At 46.9% G+C, this 26,652-nt stretch overlaps 1 protein-coding gene across 1 annotated transcript in view; it reads right to left on the bottom strand.

Annotated features, from left to right (window-relative positions):
* Nucleotides 1–26,652, bottom strand: part of Bace2 (beta-secretase 2) — a 79,732-nt gene that overhangs the window by 3,225 nt on the left and 49,855 nt on the right. The window contains exons 3-8 of the mRNA XM_075961326.1: nucleotides 25,664–25,880; nucleotides 21,111–21,239; nucleotides 19,811–19,945; nucleotides 18,457–18,558; nucleotides 11,478–11,627; nucleotides 8,766–8,934 (exon numbers count right to left, since the gene is read on the bottom strand). Coding sequence (XP_075817441.1) covers nucleotides 8,766–8,934; nucleotides 11,478–11,627; nucleotides 18,457–18,558; nucleotides 19,811–19,945; nucleotides 21,111–21,239; nucleotides 25,664–25,880 — 902 coding nt within the window. The remainder of the gene's footprint in view (nucleotides 1–8,765; nucleotides 8,935–11,477; nucleotides 11,628–18,456; nucleotides 18,559–19,810; nucleotides 19,946–21,110; nucleotides 21,240–25,663; nucleotides 25,881–26,652) is intronic.

Below are 26,652 nucleotides of genomic sequence, written 5' to 3'. Positions count from 1 at the left end.
CAGAAGAAAGGGAACCCGCTCAGTGCACAGATGGCTATGCAGCAAGGCAGGAAGCAATCCAAAACCCCTTGAAACCACTTTGGCTTCCAGCCAAGATGGGGTCACAGGGATGAGCTTGACCTCCCACTTGAAACAAATGCAACACTGGATGAAAGGATATGGGTGAGGAAAGATGAAAGACAAAAGAAGATTGCCCCAGAGCACCGCTTCCATCAGAAGCAGTAGGCAGAAGTCCAGGGAACAATGGCTATAGGGTTTGCAGTGCAGGGTCATGATGAGGAGAGAGCCTCGCCCAGAGACCGAGTGCCTCCAGAGGGCTAAGGCCTCCTGGAGCCTTCAGCAGGGAGTTCATCCAGCTCTTCATATCCAGGGGTCTTGCATCCATATTCAACCAATGACAGACCGTTTCAGAAGAATAATGGCATACAGACTAAAAACGTGCAGACTTTTTCTCTTGTCATTACTTCGTGAACAACACAGTGTTCAGGAACACCAACTATTTACATGGTGCTGACACCGTGAGAAGTATGACATCATCCATAAATGACTGAGTGCAGGGTGGTGCATGGGTTCTACAGGGACACCATGCCATGTCATAGAGGAACCTGACACTGTGTAAGGTGTGATGTCATCTAGACACAATGCTAACATAAGACCTGATACTGTTCGGTGTGACATCATCTAGAGATGTGATGTGAGAGTCTCTTCTGTATGCTGTGAATACCACTGGTGAATTAAAAAACTATCTTGGCCTGTTGATAGGGCAGAACTTAGCTAGGTGGGAAAACTGTACTGAATGCTGGGAGAAAGGAGGCAGAGTCAGGGAGAAGCCATGGAGCCGCTGCCAGACACAGACAAGCTGAAACTTTGCTGGTAAGCCACTGCCACATGGTGATACACAGATTAATGGAGATGTAAGAGTTAGCCAATAAGAAGCCAGAGCTAATGGGCCAAGCTGTGATTTAGTTAATACAGTTTCTGTGTGGTTATTTTGGGAGTCTGGGTAGCCAGGAAACGAACAAGTGGCCTCCTACAGTAGAGATGATGCAGGCACTGGACAGTGCTTGGAGTCTGTGGAGACAGCAGGTTATCTTACAGAGGGGCTTGAGCATCCTTGGATCCTTGGCTCCATGCCCAGCTGAGCTGGTATGGTTGTACACATCTGCAACCCCAGCATTAGCGGAAGCAGGGAGTTGTAGGTCATCCTAGGCCGCATAGGGAGGTTGGAGTTAGCCTTCTCAAAAATAATAACAAAACCTATTTTCTGAATGTTATTTTCTGGAACGGCCGTTCACTAGGTGTTTGTGCCTTTATTAGATACACTAATAGTGCTGCAAAACTGACTTGACTTGGTTATTTTGGACTTATATTTGAGAGGACACTGTCCACTGCGGGGAAAGAAAAGGACCTGGGACCTGGGAGTGGACTCTGACTTCAGATCCCCGCTCCTTGTCAGGAACTGTGTCATTTGGCTTAACAGCCCTGTCTCTCTATGTTCTCAGTTAATTGCTTTGACTCTCACTTTTCTCATCTGTAAAATGGGGGCATAACTACCCCTGAAAGTGGCACTGTTGGAAGAATAGGTACGTTAGTAGATGTTGAATGTGTACACGGTGCCTGGGGCACATGTCAGTTCTAGCTTTACTAATTGTTTTTATGAATGTCTTGGGTTAAATTGTTAGTTGTGTAATTTCTCTCTTGTTCTCAGAAGGTCACGACCTGGTGGATAATGAAAGCCTGAGAAGACGTATCATTTTACTAAGGATAATGATTATGCTAGTCAGATCCCCTCCCCTGCAGCACGAGACACAGAATGAAAGTAAGTGCCCTACCAAATGGAAGATCTATGACCAAGACATTCTGTGCAAATGCCTGCTTCACAAGGAAGAATACTCCGCAGTTAGAAGGTTCTGGATCCAAGGCCAGTCTCTCTGTTTCTCTCTTGCTTCCTCTCTTCCTTCTTTCTCTCTTTTTCCCTGCCCTTTCATTCAGTGTGTGTGTGTGTGTGTGTGTGTGTGTGTGTGTGTGTGTGGTGTGAAGGTTGGAAGTCAATCTCAAGTGTCACTCATTCCTCAAGACCTTTCATTTCATGTGTGTGTGTGTGTGTGTGTGTGTGTGTGTGTGTGTGTGTGTGGTGTGAGACTTGGAAAGTCAATCTCAAGTGTCACTCACTCCTCAAGAACCCTCCACACCTTGTCTCTCACTGGGGTCATTGGCTCTCCGGTGTCACTAGGCTGACTGGCCACTACACCTAAGGAGTTCTTCTATCCTTCCCCCACTCCCCAGAGCTGGGATTATGGGTGCACGCTACCACCATATCTACTTTTTACGTAGGTGCTGAGGATTGAACTCGCGTCCTCGTGCTTGTGCGGGAAGCACTTTCCTGGATTAGCCGTCCCCTGAGCCCCAGGGCCAAGACTCTGAAGTAGGTGTGAAACGCACAGACTCTCCACAGGGCTCAGGGCTCTCATCCACACAATGTGGAGCCGGGGAGCCTGGGCTTCATGGTTCTCAGCTTTGGTGTCTTTGACAGTATTCTAACTAGATAAGCACAGGCACATCTCTGCAGCTCCTCTTCACACTACTCTCCCTATTTTTAAACATAAGCTGTACCAGATGATCCACTTTCAACCTGCAGCAAGAAAAATTTCATGGAATTACTGCCACAATCCACGATGTGTTTCAAGTTGTATGAGTTGCAATCTATATAGCTCTTGGGTGCTAAATGTCTCAGTCTATAAAAAGGGATGGATGGTATTTCAGAAGCCCCGGAGGCATTAAGACACCAGAGCCGTCAATTTAACCCTATCATTATTATCTGCTTAGCTGGCGATGTCTGGACAAGGCAACATGGAGGTAGTGAAGGGGCCCCCGTACCCAGAGTATCTGTCCAGGGATATGGCAAAGACTTGGGAGGGTGGGTTCCACATTGCCCCACAGACTCACAGACTATGTGTAATTTGCAAGGCTCTGCTTGAGATCCATACTGGGGTTCCCAGCAGGATGGGGGGTTGGAATTGGCACAGACAGAAGAAAGCTGTCTGGGGGAAAGGCTCAGATGGCCAAGTGTTGGCTGAGCAAGCATAAGAACCCGAATTTGATTCCTAGAACCAAAGAAACAAAAAGACCCTGTGTGGCGGCCGCCTGCCGTTGGAATCGCAGTGCTGGGGAGAAAGAGATGAGTGGATCCCTGGGGCTTGCTGCCAGTCCAGCCTACTTGGTGAGTTCCAGACCAGTGAAAGACCCTGTCTCAAAGAACAAGACGGAGAAGCTGACCTCTGGCGTCCACACATGCATGAACCCATGTACACACACACACACACACAAACTTACATACAACCTCCAGGCTCCACACACACAAACAGAAAAGGAGACTGTCTGGGCACTTTCCTCCAAATCACCTGCACCATGACCACACTGATGGACTCGAGGTAAACAAGCCAGGAAGTTCACAGAGTCAGGCTTAGAAAAGTTCTTGGAGCCCCAGGGATTCTAGCAAAGGGCTTCTGCTCACTGTTCCCCTGCTGCAACCCTCAGTGAACCCTATAAACTAAAAGCTGCCCGAAATTATAAAGCCAAATAAAGGTATGGGGAAATAGTAGAAGCGTCTATACATTTTAACGCCACCAATTTGGTTGGTTCTGTGGGGGAATTAACTCCTGTTCTGACAGACAGGAGGCTAAGGTGCAGTTAGTTCCCACTATTTATTCATCTAGTTGGTTCCTGAGGGTTGGACACTGGGCCTCGGGTTTGCTAAGCACACACTCTATCCCTGAGCTAAATTGTCAGTGTTGGTTTTTTGAAGAGGCAGTCTTACAATGTTAAGGAGGCTAGCTCCAAACTCCTGGCTTGAGGGATGCCCCTGCCTCAGCTTTTCAAATATCAGAGTCTATAGGTGGAGGTACTCAGGTACTTTAAGCAGGGAAACCGTTTATAGATGAGAGAACATGACTATGCAACAAACTGTTCACCCATTTTCTTCTTGGGTTTGCATACTTGGATGATGATAGAAATTTAATAAGATTATGTAATTGTTTACATAATCTGGTGTGATGCAGTAGTTAAAATGAATATTAACACAGAATATTTAAAATATATAATATTTAGCAAAGAGATCAAGCTGACAAAGATCACACATAGTTCCACAACAATAACTAAATTGAAAATAAAAAAATAAATCAACTAACAAAAGTCTTTTTTGTTACAAGCCTGTCTTACTTTTACTTCTGTTGTGTCAAAGTATTGTGTTCAAAAGCAGCTTAGTGGAGAAAGGCTTCTTCTGCCACTGTTTAGAGGGTTGAGGCAGAAACTTGAAGCATTTTGTTTACATCACGCCCACAGTCAAGAGCAGAAAGAGAATGAATCCGTGTGTGTCTATTTTATGTAATCCCCTTTCTACATTTACACAGTCCAGGAATGAAACCAAGGGAATGGTACCACCCACAATGGGTGGCCTTCCCACCTGAATTAACATAATCGAAACAATCTCCCATAGACTTCCGGCAGGACAATCTGGCCTAGACTCTCTTGTGTATGCTCTCCTCTGGTGACTGCAGGTTGTGTTCAAGTTGACAATGAACATGAAACATCAACAATTCTACGGTAGACAGAACTCAAGACAAGGTGCTTTTCCATTTGAGATCCACTTCCCTATATCTAACCCACGCATTCCCCTCCTCCACACTGCAGAACAATAGCACTGCTGCTGAAAATGGGGTACAGAAAATCTTCAACTCATGTCTAAAGGGTTTTGTGTTACCCTCTCTTGGGCACCTCATTCAGAGAGGACCGTGTGCTATTTTGAGGACATTCAGGCAAGTTGTGGTGATGCCCTCATGGCAATGAATGGGGGACTCTTGCCAACAAGAGCTTGGGAGCAGCATCTGCAGACGCCAGATGGCTGCAGGTGATGATCAGATTCAAAGCCAGACCCAGTCAGCTCCACCAGCCTTTATGCCTGACCCTAAAAACCTGCAGGAGGAACAACAGCAGAGAGAAGCAAAGTTCCGGCAAAGATGTTAGGCAGAAACAGATGTCTAATGTAACCTGCTTACACCCGTCTGACAAAATAATAGATGTGTGGCGATTGTAAGAAGAATCCATATCAACCGAGGATGGGTACTAGCTACATCTAGAACAAACTTTTCAAGAAAATATGATTAGAAAATCTATTAGCTTGGACTTTCTAAGTAAGTGTGCACGCCTTATGCGCAGTTAGCCCTCTGGGTCTATGGGTCCTACATCTGTGAATTCAAGCAACCTTAGATGGAAAATATTTGACAAGATGTCCCTGGATGCAGTCAGCTGTGCCCTCATTGTTCCCTGAACAAGCAAAACGGGAACCATTAATATGGTGTTTGCACTGTATCAAATTACTAGAGATACAGAAATGGTTTAAAGTATCTGGGTGGTGAGCACGGGCCACCTGTCCACACAGTACCATTTTACACACAGAGCTCAAGTATCCATGGATACTGATACTTGAGAGGGGTCCTGGGATGCTTTCTCACAGGTTAAAGTATTACATAACTAAGAAGGAAAATCATAAAGATAGAATGTCGAGTCCATTTGTCACAGGGCTTCAGAGCTTGGTTGCTATCACTGCAGTCTCCAGGGAAGGAATCACTCTGGTAGCTAAATAATTTGTGTTGAAGAGGAGACAGACACCAGGGTGCCTTCTCACAGCTGGCGAAATCAAGTGTGTAAGTGCTGAGGCCTTAAATAGAGTTTTAAACACCATTAAGAAAAAAAACGTGTATTACAGCATCAAACACAGTTCAGAGTAAAATCAGTACAGTTGTGCTGCCCCACTGTGAAACAATATGAATTCATATGCAGCGGTGGCCCATTCGGACAACATACGGTTATCATACTCCTGCCGGTGTTACGTGCACACAATGCCAGCTGCTGCAAAGGAAGCCCCTTGTTTAATAACATTTAATATGGGAACAAGATTTGTGGGAAAAAACAGTTTAGTTCATAAGGTTACCTTAAAAGGGGTAAAATATTCAGAGTTAAGAATACTGTGACACATCAGTGTTGAGGGACAATGCTTTTGTACCCTGTAAAGATTTGCCACTTGTATTGGTTCAATAAAATGCTGATTGGCCAGTACCCAGGCAGGAAGTAAAGGCAGGGCAACCAGACTAAGAATTCTGGGAAGAGAAAAGGCAGAGACCAGCCACCAGCCAGACACACAGGAAGCAAGATGAGAGTCCCTCACTAATAAAAAGATACCAAGCCACGTGGCTGAACATAGACAAGAATTATGGGTTTAAGAGCTAGTTAATAATAAACCCAAGCTAATAGGCCAAATGTCTGTTTCTTTGGGAGTGAATGACTGCAGGATAGACGGGCAGGACAGAAATTTCTGTCTACATTTCAGGCTACAGTCTCACATACGAGGCAGGGAAAGGTTTTGGTGGCAACAGAATAAGACAGGTTATACATGCCCCAAAACTTAAAACTCATGGTAAGATTAAAAACATGATGGAATGGGGGTGTGCAGCTTGAACTAGTAAAGTATTCACCATGCATGCATGATTTGATCTTTCAGAGCCCATGTAAAGAAGCTGGGTACAGTGGTAGCACATGCAATCCTAGCACCATGGGGTGGGAACAGGTCCGTCTAGGGATTTGCAGGTCAGGCAGGCCAGCTGAATTGGTCAGGGCCTGGTCAACAAGAGGCTTTGCCATAGGAAGAAAGATAGACAGAACCTGAAGAATGACAGCTTAGGTTGTTTTCTGGTCTCTACATGCATGCACACATGTATACACTACACATGTGCACCTGTATACACAGGAACACACACACACACAAACTTGCTCTCTCTTGCTCCACTACCACTACCAGGATAAGCCATGAATTCCAAATTTCATACAAAGTCAGATAAGAAGTCACATGGTACATCCACGCATGTCTGGGCTGCGTGGCTGTGTAGACTGAGTTATCCTTATAGACCAGACGTAGTGTTTCCTTTGAACGTGGTCCTTCCACTTTCCAGATGTCTACCACACCTCCGCAGATGCTGGTGCTGACAGCAGCTCACCTCAAACTTACCTTGATGGCTCTTCCCTCAGAAGAGTCTCAGCGAGGGATGGCCTAAATCAGCTTGGCCTGCGGGCATGTCTGTGGGAGACTGTCTTGGCCATCTCAGTCGAGATGGGAAAACCTGCCCACTGAGGGTCACACCATTCTCTAGAAAGGGGATTCTGAACTGTGCTTGTGTGCATTAATTCATCCACACTCACGACTGTGGATGTGATGCGACTAGCTGCTTCACGCTCCTGCCGCCTTGATTTCCCCTCCATGGTGAACTATAACCGGGAACAGGGACTCAAATAGCCCTTTTGCCTTAAGATGGTTTTGTCAGGCTGTTTCTGACAGCAACAGGAAAGAAAGCTAAGATAGCTTTAAACTCCTGATCTTCCTGTCTTTATCTTCCGAGACCTGAAACTATAAACATGTACTATTGCATCTATTTTAAGCTGGGCACTGTGGTCAGGCTTGAACCAGGGTTTCCTGCATCCTAGGCAGGCACTTTACCCCTGAGTTACATATCACATCCAACCCTCAAAACTTAATTTTCTGAGACAGGTTCTTACTCAGACTCACTCAAGGCAATCCTTCTGCCTCAGCCTTCTGAGTTCTGGGATTATAGGCATGACCCACCACACTCAGTGTGCAAACATTCACAGTCCCCTGAAAGGCTATTTTAAAACCCTGCAGCCATCCTGACCACCATCCCTGATACAGACTCTCCTTCCTCTCTCTCCACCAACCAAATCACATGCCTACATGTGGGTTACCTCCTTTTGGGCCCTTTGGGTTGCTTGTCACAAGCACCTAGTCTTGGATGGTATCAGGTGCTATGTGAGCCCCACTTGGAGCAGCTGCCAATCTAAGGTTGCTTCCCTATTCTAGCAGCTTCCTTGTGGAGTTCCACCCAGGCCTCAGCTGGACTCTGCAGGATAACTGCTGTGGCTTCTCACACAACTCCACCCAACATGTTCTGAGACAATTATTCCTTGGCCTTGTTATTTTAGGATTCTAAGAAACAGCTTCCACAGACCTCTACTTCTTACTTCCTAACTAAGACCCAGATTTTCATGAATTCTTTCCTTTATTAATTTTGCATCAACTGTCAAAACATTGTAATTCATGGCCTCGGAACACAGTTTCATGGCGGACATGTGCTTAGTCTGCTTTAGCCTCTGGGTTTCATTCCCAGAACCCCCAGAATAAAATCAAAATGTAATTCAGCTGCAAGGCTCATGGGCATTTTTATTTCTTGCGTGGGAAGCGATTTCAGTGCAACTACAATGACTAGCACTCTCCACGAACCTGCTGTGTGCGTGAGCTAGAAAGCTGTGTGTGTGCTGAGCCTGATGGTGCGGCTGTAATCTCAGCTCAGTGGGAGGCAGAAGGATCTCAAGTTCAAAGCCTGCCTGAACAACTTATGAGATGCAGTTCTGAAATTTAAAAAGTTAAGAAGTAAAGGACAGAAGTGGTAGGTACTACCCTCGCACGTGTACATGTCTGGGTTCAACCCCTGGTACAGCATGCATAAGCAACTGTGTGGACCACCTCATTTTATTATTCAGCAAACCCAAGAGCCATTTCAGTGGTAAGTTCTGGTCACTCGAAATGAGCATTTGCCAAATGGTTCAACAGCACCTGGAAGGCCACGCTGACTGTTCCAGGTGGGCACATTTACCAAGGCCCTCTTCTTAGGGTGCTCCTGTGTTATGCAAGCCACACTTACCTGCACAGGGACTTGCTGCAAAGCCCACCCTCTTCCGAGCTCTGTCAAAGACCACGTAGAACCCCTCCATCACGGTGGCACCAATTACCAGTGCGTTTGTGGAGGAGGAGATACCAAAGCGATAGCATTCATAATTGAGACCAGCTCCCATCATGGGCTGAATGTAGAGCTGTTAGTTGAAGAACCGAGGGAAAGACACAGGACAAAGCATGGATTAGACAAGAGAATAAAACTGGAGGTCACACCCTGCTCAGAATCTCCCCCACCCACAAGGGTCAAGGGAGATAAAGACAATGATATCACCCCACGCATCTGGGACATGAGATCAAAAGTATCTCAGAGCATGCCCTGTACCCCACCAGCTGCAACACTTAGGAGAGCAGGCCGCGTTCCTCACCAAGGCAACACAATAGAACCAATACTGTTAGCACAGGTGTAGGTGAGCCAGCCCCAAAACTGTGACCATGGGAGAGCTTTCTCTATTTCCTATCTGGTGGACCAGCCCTACAGATGCCTAGGCCAAGATATCCACCCCATCTATGATCTGCTGGAGCGACCTGACCTGCTGGCCCAAGCTGCAAGAGCTCCATAACACAGGAAGTGTTCTACTGGGGGCCCAGTATCAAATGTATACTGGGGACCAGGGGCTTCAAACCAGACCAACCAATGACTCTTTGTAATGAACACTAGCAAGCAGAGATGTATGGACAAAGGGGTTTACAGTAAGACTTGGGTCACACTGCAGCTTCCATGATGAGATTTTTAATTCCTTCCCATTTTTTATTTTCTCATTTTATTTTCTTCCTTTTTTTTCCTCTTAAATTTGTTTTATTTGGGGGGGCTGTGGTGGCAGAGGGTGGGTGTGAAGGGATGGGGAATGAATGGGATCGAGATATATGGTGTAAAAGACACATAGAATAAATAAAAGTGTCTCAATAAACTTTAGTTTTTAAAGATTCTTATTTTCAATTTCAGCCGAGCATATATGTGCACGTGTCTGAGTGTGGGTTTGCAGGCATGAACGCAGAGCTCCACTCCAGTGGGCTGATTCTGCAGTTACCGTCTTGCATTGTTATGCTACCCGTCAGCAAGCATTGTCTCCAAGCACGGAGTTAACCACCTCTTCCCTGGAGTCTGGGGACCTCAGCCTAGAGCCCGGCCCTGGAAAATGCATGTTAAATGAATGTGTGGGCTGAAGCGTGGCTGGTGAAATGGGGCACACAACTTCTGGAGAGGATCTACTTAAGTTAGGAAGAGCTGTGGGATCATATGTAGTTTCCACAGTAACACCTGGATCTAAGGTTTTAGAGGTTGCCTAAGTACGTGTAGAATGTACCGCTCACTGCCTCTGGAAGAACAAACTACAGAGAAGCAGAAGACTATGTATCAGATATGAAGACACGAGTAAGTGGTCAGATGCCATGCAGAGTGTTTGCATCTTTTAGTTGGTCCTTTTGGGTGTCTCTTCCAGCAAGAACTCCAGATAATGGACTTGGGAGACAAAAGCAGGCAAACTTGAGTATAAGGCTCATCTGGCATGCATAGTGAGACACGGCCTAAATAAATATGAAAGATCTAGACCATACACTTTGTAACTTATGAGAACACTTAATCTTGCTGAATCTCAGCAAACAAAAACAACTTGCCTACTTTAAATCAAAGTAGCACAAACGAACAACTGCCAGTATCTCAGGTGAGAGTAAGCACATTTTCATGGGTGTATGAAGAAACTCAGAATTTCCTGTTGGGCTAGAGGATGTTTTAAATAAAAAAAAAAAGTGTGTGTGTGTGTGTGTGTGTGTGTGTGTGTGTGTGTGTGTGTGTGAGTGAGAGAGAGAGAGAGAGAGAGAGAGAGAGCGCCCAAAGTCCCGTTCTAAGATCTAAGATTCTGGTGTCTGACTTCCCTAGACTTTAGGAAGGATTAGGCAGAGGCCTGTTGCAGGGAAATGGCTCCACAGTGCCACCTCTGGTGAGATCAGGAAGGACAGCTAACTGGGGTTTTTCTGTACTAGGTTTGTTTTCCTTGATAACAGGGCCGGGGGGGGGGGGGGGGGGGGGGGGGGGGGGGGGGGGGGATTGGGGGAGCAGACAGGGGAACATGGCCCAGGAAGACAGAACTTTATCTGCTGAGCCCCTTGGGAGAAAAAGTTCCTGCTGTTACAGTATGAGGCCTTCACTTCTGACAGTCCAGTGTGCTGATACAAAGACAAAGCAGAAATGGAGCCTTGGCAGACTTCATCAATGTCCTCAAGTTCTTCACCTTTCCCTGCGGCTATGCCTTGAGGCTAGGTGACTCCCTGCAGGGAGAGGGGGAGGTTGTGTCCCTAGCTCTAGAATCTAGGTCCACTGCAGGCTCCTCTTGGTGACAACAGGGAGGGAAAAGGGCCAGTGCTCCAGGACTGCATGGGGCTCTTTCCTCTCAGAACCCCACTGTCACCCGTGCTCTCTGGTGGCTGAAAGACACACGGGATTGTCATGTCACTAACATGTGAGCTGAGCCCATACCATCCCAGGCTCCAGCCAAAACCGGCCCTCTCCCTCCTGACCAGGACCACATGAAGCAAATTGTCAGAGACCAGAAGACCTATAGGCTCATGAACAAGCAACAGTGTGGTGGCGTCATTGTGGCCACAGGTGCCTAGTCATGCGTGAAACCTGGTTTTGTGAGTTGCACGTGAAAATAAGGAGAAGACCACGGATCCAAGTTCGTACCTGTGGCAGGATGGTGATTCGGAAGGAGCGACTGGAGTTCTCATCTCTCAGGTAGATAGAGATCTTGGGGAAATATGCCCATGGCGTTTCAGAATTTGTCCAACACGCCAGCTGGGCCCCTGTCCAGAAGCCATCAGAAAACTCTGGAATCTAGACAAAACAGATCCTGTGAGAAGCAGGGACTAGCCTGGTACAAAACAGGAAACGGTTCTCTACTTTCCTGGTCCGGTCCCAGCACTAGACGCCCACGGGAATAAACAACATCTCATCAGGACAGAATGACAGGGACATCAGTCTTCTGGAAGTGATGCTGATGACATAATAATTATTATTAAAACGCTAAGACACCAGATCACTTCCTGGGATTAGGCACTGTTAAAACACTTGGCAGATGAGGACCTCAGCCTTCCAACACTCCAACCCTTGTGGCAAGGTTCCCTTTCACAACACTAGGGAGGGAACCAAAGCAGAGATTAGTGTGACAACTTCCCCAAGGCCACACAGCAACACGCCTTTAGAAGACAGAAGTTCTGAAAGTATCTATTCTAGTTCCGTTTCTGTTGCTGTGATAAAACACCCTGACCAAAAAGCAGCTTAGGCCTTTTGTCTGAACTGTGGGCCTCTTACAGTTCAGGTCAGGATTGAGAAGCAGCTAGAGGCATTGCAGTCACAGCCGAGAGCAGACGGAAACTCACATGTGCTTTCTGCCTGCCTTCTCCCAGTTTTCTCTTCTCTTACACAGTCAGGCCCCGGCTGGAGAATAGTGCCACCCACAATGGGCTGGGTATTTCATGTCAACGAACAATCTAGATAATCCTCACAGACACGCCCACAAGCCAACCTGGTCTAGCTAATTCTTCAACTGTAATTCTCTTCCTGCGTCTACTTTGTGCCAATATGACAGTTAAAACTTCCCATCACGGCGGCCTCTTAGGCTCTCTGGGGCATTGCCTGCATTGGGACTCCAGGGATTGAGGACATTAGTTGCTTCCTAATGCAGTGTTCTTCTTAAACATCCCCCTGAAGACCTCAGCCCAGACCCCACCTCATCCAGAAAGCCTCCCTGACTCCTGTCTTAACACTAGCCCTCTCACTCGGCCTTTCCCTGGGGAGGTCATGGTAACAAATCTTGCTTCTTGGTGATGAATGATCCTGGACTTGAACCTAGAACATCTCAGGACAGTGTCCGCTGCAGTGCTTGTGTGTGTATCACTATGTGGGCCCAATGCCTACACAAAGACAACACTGAGGACATGTGGGAAAAATGAGTGACACTCAGGATCAAAAGGCCACCCGTGTCTCCCATCAAGAACAGGAAAGGCAAGGCCACCCACCCGCCCACTTCTACCTGCAGGGAAATGAGCAGCTTCCTTAGACTTGCGCTCTCTCAGTTACAGGTGCTGGGCTGTGCCTAAGCCACATGGTGGTGGAAGGAATGTGTCTGACAGAGCTATGGGGACATGTGGCCAAGGGTGGGGGTGGACTGTCACCAGTGGAGCTTCCCAGGGAGTGAGAGAAAGGCAGTAGGCAGAACCGCAGCAAAGGTGTTGACAGGAACCTGCCCACTGGGTGCCGTGGCAGGAAGAAAGGCCAGGGGAGTCTGGGAGAGACTCAGGGCTGATGTGAAACAGTCAAAGTCTACACTCCATTTACTCAGGTCTGCGTTCAGCAGCACCACAGTTGTGATTAAGAGGACATGCGTGCAGTTCATCTGTGTCCTGAGTTCCCTGATCTCTAGATATGTTCCCTAGAGTCACTAGCAGATGGTGATGGGACTCTTCATGAGATCGGGAGAAGCTAGGGCCAGGAAGCCAGTCCTGAGAAAGAGGTGACACCTACATCCTGAATGCCAGGTAAGTGCTGTGTGCAACAATGGCCCCTGCTAGGTACCACCACCCACTCTCTGGGGGTGTGAAGTCACCTGCACAGTCGTGGTAGACTTGTCAGGTTTCTAATGCAGGTGCCAATATATTTTTGTCTCTTACAGAAGTGATGGATCACCAGTATGTATCATAGGGCCCTTCCCCTGATGAGTTAATCAGGACAGAGGATTTATCATCTTGCTGGACTTGACCGAGGTAAGAGCCTGGGCCTCCTGGGAGTGCTCAGTATTCCAGTGAAGCACATGGCCAGCTCCACTGTGTAATAAAGAGTGAGTCCCAGACAGACCAGGCAAGTGACCAAAGTGGTGCAGGTCAGATCTGGAGGTGTATTTTCTGTTTCTGAAAATATCTCCAGGGGCTGCTGTATTCCAACCTCAGGTCAGTTTTTAGGTTGGGAGGCACTTTGTGGAGATCCCACTTTGATGGTGGGCTCTACAGCCAAGGAGGTGCTGGGCTGACCATGGCTGGGATGCAACAGCTGGGATGTGGATCTTAGGGCTCCAGAAGATCCCTTTCATGCACAGATCTAGAACCATTTCTTTCTACATCCTGCCTGAAAACACACACACTGAGGGACAGAGCTCAGGCCTTATAGTTCCTTCTAGTCTAGACTTAACCCAGGCCAAGAGCATGGGCTTCCATGAGGCCTGTAGGTAAAGGGAACTGACGTCCAGAGGCCCTACACTGTAAGGCAAAGGACACTCACACTACTAGAATAAGCCTGCCCAAGGTTGGCAATCTCCTGCCTTTCCTCCCTGGTGCAGGTGCCGAGTGAAATCAGAGGATAATTTTAGACACAGCAAACAAATGCCGTAATCTCCTTGCCTCTTCCTCGTGGTTTGCTTAAGTCATCAGATGCTGAGATGAACTCAAGGTACGAACCCCTCGCCCCTCCACTAACCCACACAGGCTCGTGTGAGGGCTGGTTGTGGCTTGCTGGCTGCACACCTGACACCCATGTGGTCCCCGTGACTCTTGAAAATATCCTTCGGAGCTCAGAAATATAAAGCCTGAAGGCGCTCACACTACTCCCTCAGAGGACAGACTTCTATTTAAGCACAGGGCATATGCTCCTTATTTTAAGTAGGGTCTGATTTTAAGCAAGCATTCTAACTTTACAGCACGGAAAGACTGACTTGGCATTTTTTTGGGTGTAGCAGCTGTTGGCAGAGATATGGATTTGCTCTGATTTTGGCAGGGCTGTTCAGGACCACTGCCTGACACTGGAAACCAAAACCTGTGACGCTTTCCTGCTGGGTGTTCTTCCTATATAGATCCAGGTTTCTGCAATTTGGGGAGAGAATAACTGATGCCTCTCTCATTCCCAGATTTCTGCTGGAATATAACACACAGACATGGTTATATGCTTTCCTGCCAGTAGCTGGGATTTGGCCATTTTTGGTCTCACTCCAGCCCCTTGCCAGTATCCCATGTAGACCCTGGGCACAATATGTTCATGTTTGGTTATCTAGTGAGGACCATGAGTAGGCATGAGAAAGACAAGGGACACTCAGCTCTCTCTGGGCACAGGATGGAGCCAGCATTGCACAAACCAGTTACAAAATCAATCAATGTTAAGCTTTTAATTTAACTACACCTCTGATGCTCATTTTTCCTGTAAATAAGCATAGATCTGGGCACAGAGTGATTTGATTCCTTAGTTAGCAGCTGGTGGACTACCCCTTGCTGCTCTGCCTGTCTTGAGCAAAGCAACTATCAGCCTAGCAGACAGCCTGACTGCTCTTCACTGGTATGGGCCACACAGAACATTCCAGAGATGCCTTCAGACTACGCAAAGATGGCAGGGGCTGCTCACTACTAAACACACTGCCTAAGCCGGGGCTGTTTGAAATATTTACTAAAAGACATTTTGTTGTGACAAGCCCGGATGAACTCCAGATGATCCTGTAACCATGTTCACCCTGGCCAAGCAGGGAGCAATTCTCCTGGTAGTCTAGAAAAGGTATTGTTTGGAGAGGTGCTAAGAGGCAAGGCTATAATTGGTCCCAAATGAATGGCTGTGATTGGTTCAGAGCAAATGTCTGTTAGTGGTCACACAAATGCTGCGATTGACTTAAACACCCCTTCTTGAGCTGTACAAACAGGCTGTTCCTGTTCAGGTTCACACAGTAGTCGGCTGGGAGACCTACTCTGGGGCTCCTCCCCTGGTGGGCAGCCTTGGTCCTAATAAAAGGCCTCTCTCTAGAGGATCTTTTCTTTCAGACTTTCAGAAGTGTGGAGCAAGCTGACATGGAGAAACGGCAGCAGAGGGCAGCACCAGAGACATGGCAGAGTAAAGGAGGCAGCAGACAGCCCAACAGTTGGCCAGCCACGCTGACATGGAAGAAATGCTGGGCACCCTGGCCACCCAAGTAGCCCTTGATGGGTCACCCAGCCTAACAGCCAAGCTATGAGAGAAGTCACGATGGAAGAAGGGATAGGGATGCACCCAGGTGGCAGATAAAGATGATAGAGGGAACTATATAGAAACAGTCTCAACAAACCCACAGATGGAAGCGGGGGTCCTCTCTGAGGGTTCCCTGCTACCAAACAGAGGAAACTGGAGGGGATTTAGTCCTACTTGGTATGTATTGAATATGGAGTGCCCCCCCATTTGCTGGGCTTCTGGGAAGTGATTCAGCACTAGGGATCTGACCTGACGTTACTTCCTTGAGGGATTCAGAATATCATGGCATTGTGGGGAGAGCATTAAGGTGGGAGGTGCAGTCCAGCTAGCAGAGAGTACTGGGGAAGGGTCTAGAGCTTTGTCTTGTCCTGGCCCTCTCCTGTATTCCCTTTATCTGCGTCCTGGATAGTACGACACGTGCTTATCTGCTCTGCCTCAACTTCCCCACCACAATGAGCTGACACCTCTGAAACCATGAAGAACACAAATCCTTCTGTGAGGTATCGTGTCCCAGCAATGAGCAAGCCACTAATAAATACACAACCTTTGACACCTGCCACTGCACAGACTGATGTTTTCATGTGTGTATGTGATAGGAATGAGTGGAAGCATGCATGCTTACACATGTGTGCTCATATATGCAGGTATGATTCCAAGTGTGCATATGTGCGGTTGCTGGCTAGTTTTATGTCAACTTTACGCAAACCTAAACATATCTGAGAAGGACCCTTAATTGATGAGCTTGTGGGCAAACCTGTGGTACATTTTCTCGGTTGATGATTGATATAGAAGGGCCAAGTTCACCATCAGTAGGACCACCCCAGGGCAGGTGGTCCTGGGTGCTATAAGAAAGTAGGCTAGGCTGAGCAAACCATGGGGAACAAGTCAGTAAGCAGCAACCCTCCATGGCCTCTGTATCAGCTCCTGCTTCTCGGTTCCTGACATGAGTTCCTGCCCTGACTTCCTTCAGCGATGGATCGTAACCTGAAAGATGTGAGCTGAAATAAACTCTTTCTTCCCCAGGTTTCTTTTGGTCTTGCTGTTTTATCACAGCAACAGAAACCCTAGCTACGATATATGTGGAGGCCTGAAGTTAACATGAGTGCCTTCCTCAGTGTCTCTTCACTCTACTGGGGTAGGGTCTCTTGCTGACCCAGAGCTCACCAATTCCAGCTTGTCTAGCGAGCCAGCCTGCCCTGAGAATCCTGCCTCTGCCTCCTGAGTGCAGAATTCCGGGAAGCCACCACACTTGCCTGCTCTGACATGGATTCTAGGGCTCGGAATCCCAGTCCTCATGCTCACAGAGCAAGTGCTCCATACAGGAGCCATCTCCCCGGCCCCGGACCGGCGTTTTTGGTCCATACTGTTGGTCTGCACTGACTGGAAAGTTGAGATGGTGCTGGCAGAAACAGTAGGCAAGCATCAAAAGCTATGCTGGTTTTGACGGCTAGTCTTGGCTTTCAGCTGTCAGTCATTGCTGGCTTATCATGAGTCAATCTAATGAATCAAATATATTCATTCTATCAGTTCTGTTTCTTTAGAGGACCCTGACTAATACACTGTTCTCAATCAGGATATATTTATATTTCAGGATATGGCCATGAAACAACGTTACTTTGGCCAACTGGCTTGTCTCCTATATAATGTGTAGACGCCATTCCAGTTTGGATGAAGGCCGAAGAGGGAGCAGATTTGGGGCTTATTTCTTTCGTTTTAAGGGACACGAATACAACCGTGCTTCCCTGTAACTTTAGCACACAGTCATGCTAGGTAAGTTTTCATACCCGTGAAAGCATGAGGAAACAGTGGTGGTCCCCAGATCATAATGGAGGGGACCATTCCTCTCTCTGGACACATCATAGCCATGTGTCGTCACAGCCCAGCGCTTCCCTCACAGGTCAGCAGTGGTGCTGGTGTGAGCATACCTACGCACGGACAGCTGTGGAGAGGCAGAGCGACAGCAAACAGCCGTGTAATTGTCTTATACACGGACACACCACACTTTTCAAGGTCATCTTGTGTACGAAGCTCACCGCCAGGCCATATGCTGTGTTACACAGAAGCAGCTGTAAACTGTTGTGTTTTTGAAGTTTCATTTATTTTTTAGATTTTATTATTTATTGTTCCTGTGGGAGGGAACACGCATGTGGCACAGCATCCATGTGGAGGACAACTTTGTGGAGCTGGTTCTTTCTTTCCACCTTCCCACGGGTTCTGGGGATCCCACTCAGGATGTCAGACTTGATCGGTAAGCACCTTTACCCAATGAGCTATCTTATCCAGGAGAGTCTGGTTATTAGTATACCCCATAATGTCTGCATAAGAAGCGTATCACTTGGCAATACTGTCCCCAGACCATATTTCTATCAGAAGACCATTATTTCTGTAAGAGAAGCATATGACGTAATCATGCTGCAGATAATTTTTTTTACCCCAGATTAAAAAAAAAAACTCTTGTGTAAACTCAACTATTAGATAAAACACTGGAAATACTGCACACTCAGAACCAAACCCTCTGAAGTTGACATGAAGATATTGTTTATGGATAGATTCACATCAAAAGGTAACTTTATAAGCAACAATTTACAAAACAACCGCTCTTTAAAATCTTCAGAACACGGAGCAACAGTCCAGAGACTGAAAACACACAGCTGTGTTCTGGAACACTCCCAAGCACCTGGGGACTCACCAGAGATGTGCGTGCCACGGCTTCCACCACCGCATCAAACACCTTCTGGGGCAGGCGCAGGAGTGTGGTGCCACTGTCCACGATGGCCTTGTCCGCATTATACTAAAACAAGAAGGGGAAAGCACTGAGCACGGCTGCAAATCTCATCCATTGCGATCCCATTTCCATCACTGTGTCTGTCATTGACAACTTCATGCAGCCACAGTAGCTCAGTGGTGACTATGAGTCATTTTATCTCCAGAGCTCAGGAGTCAGGGGGCACCCATGCCCCTGCTTTCTCTCCATAGATGAACTATCTGAGGCACAAGAAAGGAACGGGGCCACAGCCCTGAGTTCCTAGGCAGAGCTTTTTGCCTTCTTGGAGCTGCCCAAGTTGCCCTTCCCTCATGACGGGCAGAGGGATGGGCCACTGGACTTTAGAGATTAAAATGATTCTTTTAAAAGTCACTTACAAACTATTCAAAATTGACTTTTCTATTATTTGACCAGCAGAAAAAGAAATACAACTCTGGTTGGACACCTCTATTTGCTTTTATTTTAATAACAACACACACATAACACACACTTTGTACTCTATTTTATTTGCTATGAGCCTGGAGACTTCAGTGATAACTAAGGACCTTTGACAGTGCAGAAATGTGGACTTGGGGCCCAACTCAACAGCACCGGGGCAGACCAACATTTATTACAGGTGTTTGTAATCATGAGCATGCAGGGCAGTGTGGACACACGTGAGAGGCAACAGGAGGGGAAGTCTACAAGGAGCTGTATAGTCACTGAGTGGTAAGCTTCAGAAGCCATTTGAACACTGGCACACAGGACTAGGCTTCCTCAAATTGTCATAATTTTAATAACACAACACAAAAGAAGTCAAATGCAGTGAGAGACAGGTGTGTGGCCAATGTGAGATGCCTGCGTGTCTTCCTGGTGGCACTGTTAAGCAGCTGTACCTTTGGGGCCTTAAATTGTGTGTGTGTGTGTGTGTGTGTGTGTTGTTCAAGGAGGATAAAGCTAATGACAGTTCAATCTCCATTTTCTATCCTGATAAAGGTTCTTTTCAACATAGTTGAGGAACCATCTGGCCAAGATGACCAGAAGATGAAAATGAAGTTGGTCACTCTCTTCAATATTCAGCACCTATATTAAGGCTATATATAGTGTGTGTGTGTACACATGCATATAATTTACTGATTTGTACTCATCATGGATAAAGGCTGTGTCTTCTTGTAAGGATCTTCTGAGCTACTCTGTAATATGACGACACACCTTATGAGTTCATGCCCAGGCCCTGGTTAAATACTGAGTCTTCTCCAGCACCTACAGGCAGAATCCAACAGGATTGGAAGGTTCTCACCTCTCTGCAGTCCAGGTTGAGGCTCTGGCCTCCGATTTCCAATTTCAGGATCTCTATCTGATAGTACCATTCCTCTTTAATTGGGGTATACCAGATGTCTCCTTTATACAAACTTGGTTCAATCCCACCCAGGACCTGGGAAGAAAAGCAGGTACAAATGTAAGAGGTAAAAACTATGTGGTTACACCAATAGCTTCCACAGAGAAGCCTTTACTCAGGGTAAAACCCATTCAAAACAGTACCTGCACTTTATTCTGATGCTCTACAGCTAATAGTGATGCTTCAAAATTCCCCATTTATTGAAGATTTTGGGAGGGTATTAGTCATGTCCCACAATACTTTGCCCTAGTCTGACAAAGATGTTCCACTGGTATCCCAGGCATTCAGATCCACTTCCATGATGCTGAGAGTTCCCTCAAACAAATGCAGCAGAGTAGTTAAACCACCCTGACTGGCACTGATTTACCGCCTCAGAAGCCAGAGATTAGGGAAACAGACCATAAGATTCCCTAATCAAGACATTGTTTTTGCAAAAACAATGTTACCCCACAATCCTAGGCCTCCCTGCCCCTTCAGAAAGAGACGATGAAAGTGTTCGGGGCAGGTGGGCTGTTAGCAGAAGGCAATGACTGGTGCTGATCCTGCTGCCGTGAGAACAGGGACTAGAAACACCTCCCAAAGAGGGGTCCTTCTTATCTTCCTCTGTACTCTCCCTTCCTCTGCAGGGAAGGTTGGCCTGCACCATCCCAATGGGCTACACTGCCCTGATTTCATTTCCTTCTAAACATTTTTTTTCTGGGTGCTATGCGCTTGTGTGTGGGTCGAATGAAGAGGAGGAAGAGAAGTGGGAGGAAGATGGGAGAGTGGCTCTGCTTCCCATTAAGTGCATGGAAATGCTAGGTGTGTATGCCCTACTTAGAAGAGGACCACTTGCTGTACCTCCCCACTATCCCTTACTTGCTGGTACATCTTCTCATAGAAAACCAGCTGCTTTGTGTATTTTCAAAGGACAATAAGAAAACTTATTGTCTTGGTGGAGTTTCGAGAAGCAATGAGAATCATATTTTTAGATGGCTGGACCATTATCCATCTTCTAAAGGTTGTATGACAAAGTTATTAAATTACCATTAAATCCTGCTATGGTACCTAATATTTAGCAGTGGTTAACCATTTCCTATATGGTGTCTGACTAGTACCTATATGAGACTGTGTGTCTAATAGTTCTGATTTGTTTTTAATAAAACAGAAACCCCATCAATTTGTGATTTTTTTCATCCCTTTAAGACTGAAAGATACCCACAAGACTACCTCCGTTGGTACCAGATCCAGCTACTGGCAATCCAGCCCCGCACATCTGCATGGAGAAAATGTTCGGAATCTTTGCTTGGGCCACCAGGGAATCAAAGAAGGTCTCCAGAGAACTTGATGGCTGCAGAAAGGTGGAGAAGACAGTTACTGCTTTGTGACCACTGAGTGTAGTCAACATCGCTCTCCTTTGATATTCTTGGACTTTCTACTTCAGAGTCTTCATGGTTAGGAGGGGGTAGAAGGGGAGGGGAGAAGAAGGGAGGGGGTGGAGAAAAATATATAGCTCAATAAAAACAGTTTTTAAAAAAGGACATCTGAGAGGAGTTTGGACGAGGGACAAGTAATGATGGTGTGCCAGAGACCTTGAACCAAACCAACATCTCATTGCGGTGGACATTCTGTGTGTCTGGATGTTAGGACAAAAAGGGAATATTGTGTGACACACAGCAGCTTATGGTACTACTAGGATGAATGAAGAGGTGTTGGAAAGGTGGAGGAGTGAATTGGTTTTTTAAAAATTAATTTGGGGGGCATACTGCAGGGATGAGGAGCGGATAGGGAGGGACTGGGAGGTGAGTGGGACTGGTATACATGATATGAAATTTCCAAAGCATCAATAAAGAATTATGTTAAAAAAAGAATCTTCATGGTAATCAACACACATGCTTGAAACAGGGTGTGATCACTCATAAGTCTCCCACATTGCTTCCTTCTATCTGGCATTTGAGGTTATACCACTAAAGTATTATATGTCCAGAAGCTATTGGGATGCTACCAAGTTGTTTATCACCTTATCAAGACAGAAGGTATGTGAACCTGTGGTAGTGGGTTACTGATTTGGGCTTAGATACTTGGAGCAGGAGAACACAGTTACTCTAAGAGTCCCACCTATCCCCAAAGCCATCCAACATACAAATAACCATTGACCTACAAGGACCAGGGACCCACATCTCAGTCCCTGGTATTCCAGCCATCACGGGCTTCAACAGTCAGGTCACTCCTCAATGCAGGATTACAGACTTCCTTTGCCCTGTGCCTCTCCTGCAAGGAGCTACGTGTTTGAAGGACATTTCACAAGAGTGTCCATGGTGAAGGAGGCATTTTGTAAAGAGCTTTCAGCTAGGATAGACTAGCAGGGGCCATGAAGGAAGTTAGTTTAGACTTCGGCAATGGAGAGATACCAGGGCTGGCTACCATGAGTTGCCAGAATTTTACTGTTTGCTTTCACCTGAGACAGAATTTCACTATGTGGCCTAGGTTGCTCTTCAACTCAGCAATCCTCTTGATTTGATCTTGAGAACAGCTGGGGTCACCGGCATGTAGCACCATGCCTTGCTTGGGTTGCCAGTTTCTCCAGACAAATGCAATGCTCAGCTGTGGTAGAGAAACCCTGTTCCTGGTCACTCTGAAGGAATAGCTACTTACTAGTCATGAGAATTCTAAGCTCCAGCACGAATGAGGAGCCTCCCACCTCCTCAGTCCACTCTCTGGCTACCTCCTCCTTCTGTCTCTGTTCCTGTAATCCTACTCTGGATTTAGCACCATCTCCCATGTGATTTCTGCAGAAAGACTGTGTGTCTGGATGGACTGAGAACCAGAGTTCACCAAGGGGTGGCTGGGGTCTGGTTCCCTTTCCTAAGAGGCAGCAGAGGATGAGTGTTTGCTTCACGTCTGGCCAATTCTTGAACTGGTCCTGACTAGTTTGACTAGTTCTTTGTTCCCTTTATCTGGCAATTGTGGCCACAGTTGCCTGTCAGACTTGTTCTGGGGGTTAAGAGGCCCAAGGTCTCTGCATGGAAAGAGCCTGATATTACAAGTATTTGACTACATTGTATAAAGATATGTCATTGTGATTGGTTTAATAAAAAGTTAAATAGCCAATAGCTAGGCAGAAGGTATAGGTGGGACTTCTGGACAAAGAGAGCTCTGGAAAGAAGAAAGGGGAAGTCTTCGGCTGGATGTAGAGGAAGCAGGACATGGAAGAAGAAAGGTAAAAGTCACAAGTCCTGTAGCAGCATGTAGATTAATTGAAACGGGTTAATTAAAGTTATACGAGCTAGTCAGAAACAAGCCTAAGCTAAGGCCGGGCTTTCAAAATTAATAATAAGTCTCTGTGTCATGATTTGGGAGCTGGTTGGTGGGAAAGAGAAAGCCTCGTTACAACCCGACACATGCATAGTTCATGGTGTTATTTTATGAGTCATTTTGTCCTTAAGCCTTAGGCCTCAGAATCCCTCAAGGACTGAAAAATCTAGAGTTATTCAGAACCAACCCTGAAAAATCCAGATCTAAGGGGTGTACAATGGGGGCTGGAATCTGCAGCATAAGGTCCCCCTAGTGGTTGTGATGCCTGCCTTACCCACCAGGGCACCCACACGAGGACCACCACCCAGTCCTCAGCCAGCCCCACTCTTTCAGGGGTACGAACCTGATCTAGGCTACCCAGCTGGTCCTTCTAGATGCACCCCACACCCTACAGAGACTATGAAACTAACCATCAGAAATCTTGGGATTTCACGGATGAAAAGATAAAAAGGTCATGGGGAGAGTCTGGAGCCTCCCCAGAAACCCCAAGGTAGTCTCATGAAGGCTTTATACATTATTAATTCCACTTAATTGAGGCTTGTTCTTCAGAATAATTAGCATTAAAATAATCTTCTTCATTTCCACCCAAAGATATGATTTACCCTAGGTCAGGGTCACGCTGTCAGCAGAAGGGGACTTAGGAACCCAGGTTCCACGCCAGTCTTCACATCTACGAAGTCTGTCCACAATGCCAAGAACAAAGGGGCTCTTGAGCCAGTCCTAGCTCTACAACAGAGTGAGAGTGGCCTGGGGCTCATGCTTCAGTCAATGCTAAAGCTCTTCATTGAAGCGACCACATGTGTAGAAGGAATGCAAGAGCCTCACAGGGTCTGCCTCATGGAAACATGAGGTGCATGAATGGCTGTCTTGTGATGTCCTCTGCCTGGCATCTGACAAGCACTCGGTAACCCACTTCTCCAGGAGACTTCAAGGGCTTGTGATTTCCCATTTGCTGCCCCCACACACCATTGTTGAAAGGCTGGAACTGAGCACTTGTTCCACAGGGTGGATGAACAATCTTTTCTGCATTGTCCTGGGCCAAACAGGTCCACTGCCCATGTGGCTACGCTATTCTCTGCACTAAAATAGGGTTCAACGTTTAGGCCTAAGCCACTGAGCCAGGGAGTAGTGCCCAGCAGCAGGGCCAGGACAGGTGACCCCTTCTGCTTTTCTCATGGGCATAATACCTGCCTGTCTCCTGCCCTTTTGGGAATCCACCTGCCTCTGGCAACTGCCCCAGGTAGATCCTCCCCTGTCTATTCCCTTCTAGCAAAGCATCGTTTCTTTGGATTGATCCAAGCACAAACATTGGATACGACCCAATCCTGTCTTGGGAAGGCTCTGATTTTGTAAGCATAGCGTTCCGGTGTTTCTCCCTGGTCATTCCTACAGGGGCTGGCTTTCCACAGGGCACTTGATCACATTCCAGTTGCTGGTGTCTCCCCAGGGGTCCCCAGGGGTGATAGGACAGCACTGCCCTCAGCCCTGAGAGAGCACGTCTACCATTGTGATGGTTGAGTGTCACTCATAGGCCTTGTCTTCATACGCTCCTAAGAGATTCATTACATGTATGTTCCCCTTTAATGTCACCCTCAACATTTCTAAGCAAACTCCACAATCTATAAGACTCACATTCTGATAAATTAAAAAAAAAACCAACAGAAATTAAGTAAACAAAAACAGTAACCAAACAACGAAACGGAGCTGGAACTATGGCTCAACTGGTAAAGGGCTTGCTATATAAGCAGGATCATGAAGATCTAAGGTTGATTCCCCAGAACTCATGTAAAAAGTCAGATATAGCAGAACAAGCCTATAATGACAGCTCTGGGGAGAAGGAGAAAGGGGTTCCCTGGGGTCTGCTGACTGGTCAGCCTCACTGAATTGGCAAGTTTCAGGTTCACTGAAAGATAGTTTTTTTTGTTTGTTTGTTTGTTTTTTGTTTTTCGAGACAGGGTTTTTCTGTGGCTTTGGAGCCTGTCCTGGAACTTGCTCTGTAGACCAGGCTGGTCTTGAACTCACAGAGATCCGCCTGTCTCTGCCTCCCAAGTGCTGGGTGGGATTAAAGGCGTGCGCCACCATCGGCTGGCTCTGAGAGACAGTCTTAAAAAAATAAGGCGAAGAGTAACTGATGAAGACACCTGATACCAACTTCTGGCCTCTATTCATTTGTTTTTTGTTTACCCCACAACACATATACACGTGCACACGCGCGTGCGCACACACACACACACCAAAACAAAAGAAACAGAAAACTAGCATTATGTCTTAAAGAATGTTACCCCGAGCTGCAGACATGCCTGGAAACTTCATTGTGTGAACACGTGTCTTATTAGCTTTGCGATTTTTAGTAGCTACCACCCAGGACAGCCCAGGAGTCCTGCCCCAGTCCCTTTAATAACAAGTTTTCATAAACCCATCAGCTCATCTAATTAACTTGAATGGACAGACCTGCCTTACCTTGGCCAAGGCAGCATAAGCAAGTCCGAGAATTCCATTCCATTTAATCCCAGGCAAAAAGAAATTCTCAGACTCAAAAATCGTGGCAATGTTGACCAGGAAAGAGCTGTTGAAGCCTTTTGGGATGGTGACAAGGTCCTCACCCACGAAGCCTGTCCAGCTTCCCTGTGTGTACTTCACAGTGACATCAAAGCCCTTGGGGTGGTATGTGCTGGATCTGCAGAAGAAAAGAAAAGTTTGCGGCGTTCTGTCTCTAGGCCTATGCTCTTTGAGCCACAGCTGTGGCCCAGCTGGTCATCATTGGTTCACAGTGCTCCTTTACAGTCTATAGGAAGTGATGCGCAGGAGAAAGCGGTGTCCATGCTGACCAAGGCACCATTCTCCACAGACACAAGCATGGACAATTTGGAAGGGATGTCATGAGGTCGGCATGCACCCTTGGAGTTGAATTCTCCTCCATGCTTGAGTCAAAGCCCTGAGTCAAGGGATTAATCTAGTCATCTCATTTTCTGAAGGACCCCCAGATCTGGGCATACTCTAGGCTATCTGGCTTTGCAGGGTCACTGGGCTTGAACTCTGCAACACAGGAAGGGCAGGAGGTTCCACCAGCATGTCTCGGTGTGGGACTGAGATCCAACTATCCCATGTGAAGGGACAAAAACCAGGCCTCTCCCAAACCCAGGCTTTTGTGAGTCCCCTAATGTCACAGCCCTTCCCTGATGCCTCAAAGTTGATAATGCTATCATAATACAGTAGACAAAACTGATGGCGTGCTGTGGGGCAGAGCACACTGTGGTGCGACCTAGAGCCTTGGATGTGTGCAGCCCTGAGGTACTGAGTCACAGAAGCACAGTCAGGCAGTGGAGAGGTGGATGGGCGTGCTCCCTCTCCAGGTTCTCTGTGAGGAGAGACAGCATGTAAGGACATAAAATATCAGGTCACCATGAGTGAATCTGAATAGCTGGGGAATAAGCCGAGTGGCCGTGGAG

Source organism: Microtus pennsylvanicus, chromosome 1 (genome assembly GCF_037038515.1).
Source record: "Microtus pennsylvanicus isolate mMicPen1 chromosome 1, mMicPen1.hap1, whole genome shotgun sequence".
In the NCBI taxonomy this organism is placed as follows: Eukaryota; Metazoa; Chordata; class Mammalia; order Rodentia; family Cricetidae; genus Microtus; species Microtus pennsylvanicus.
This window is presented reverse-complemented; position numbering and strand designations above follow the sequence as displayed.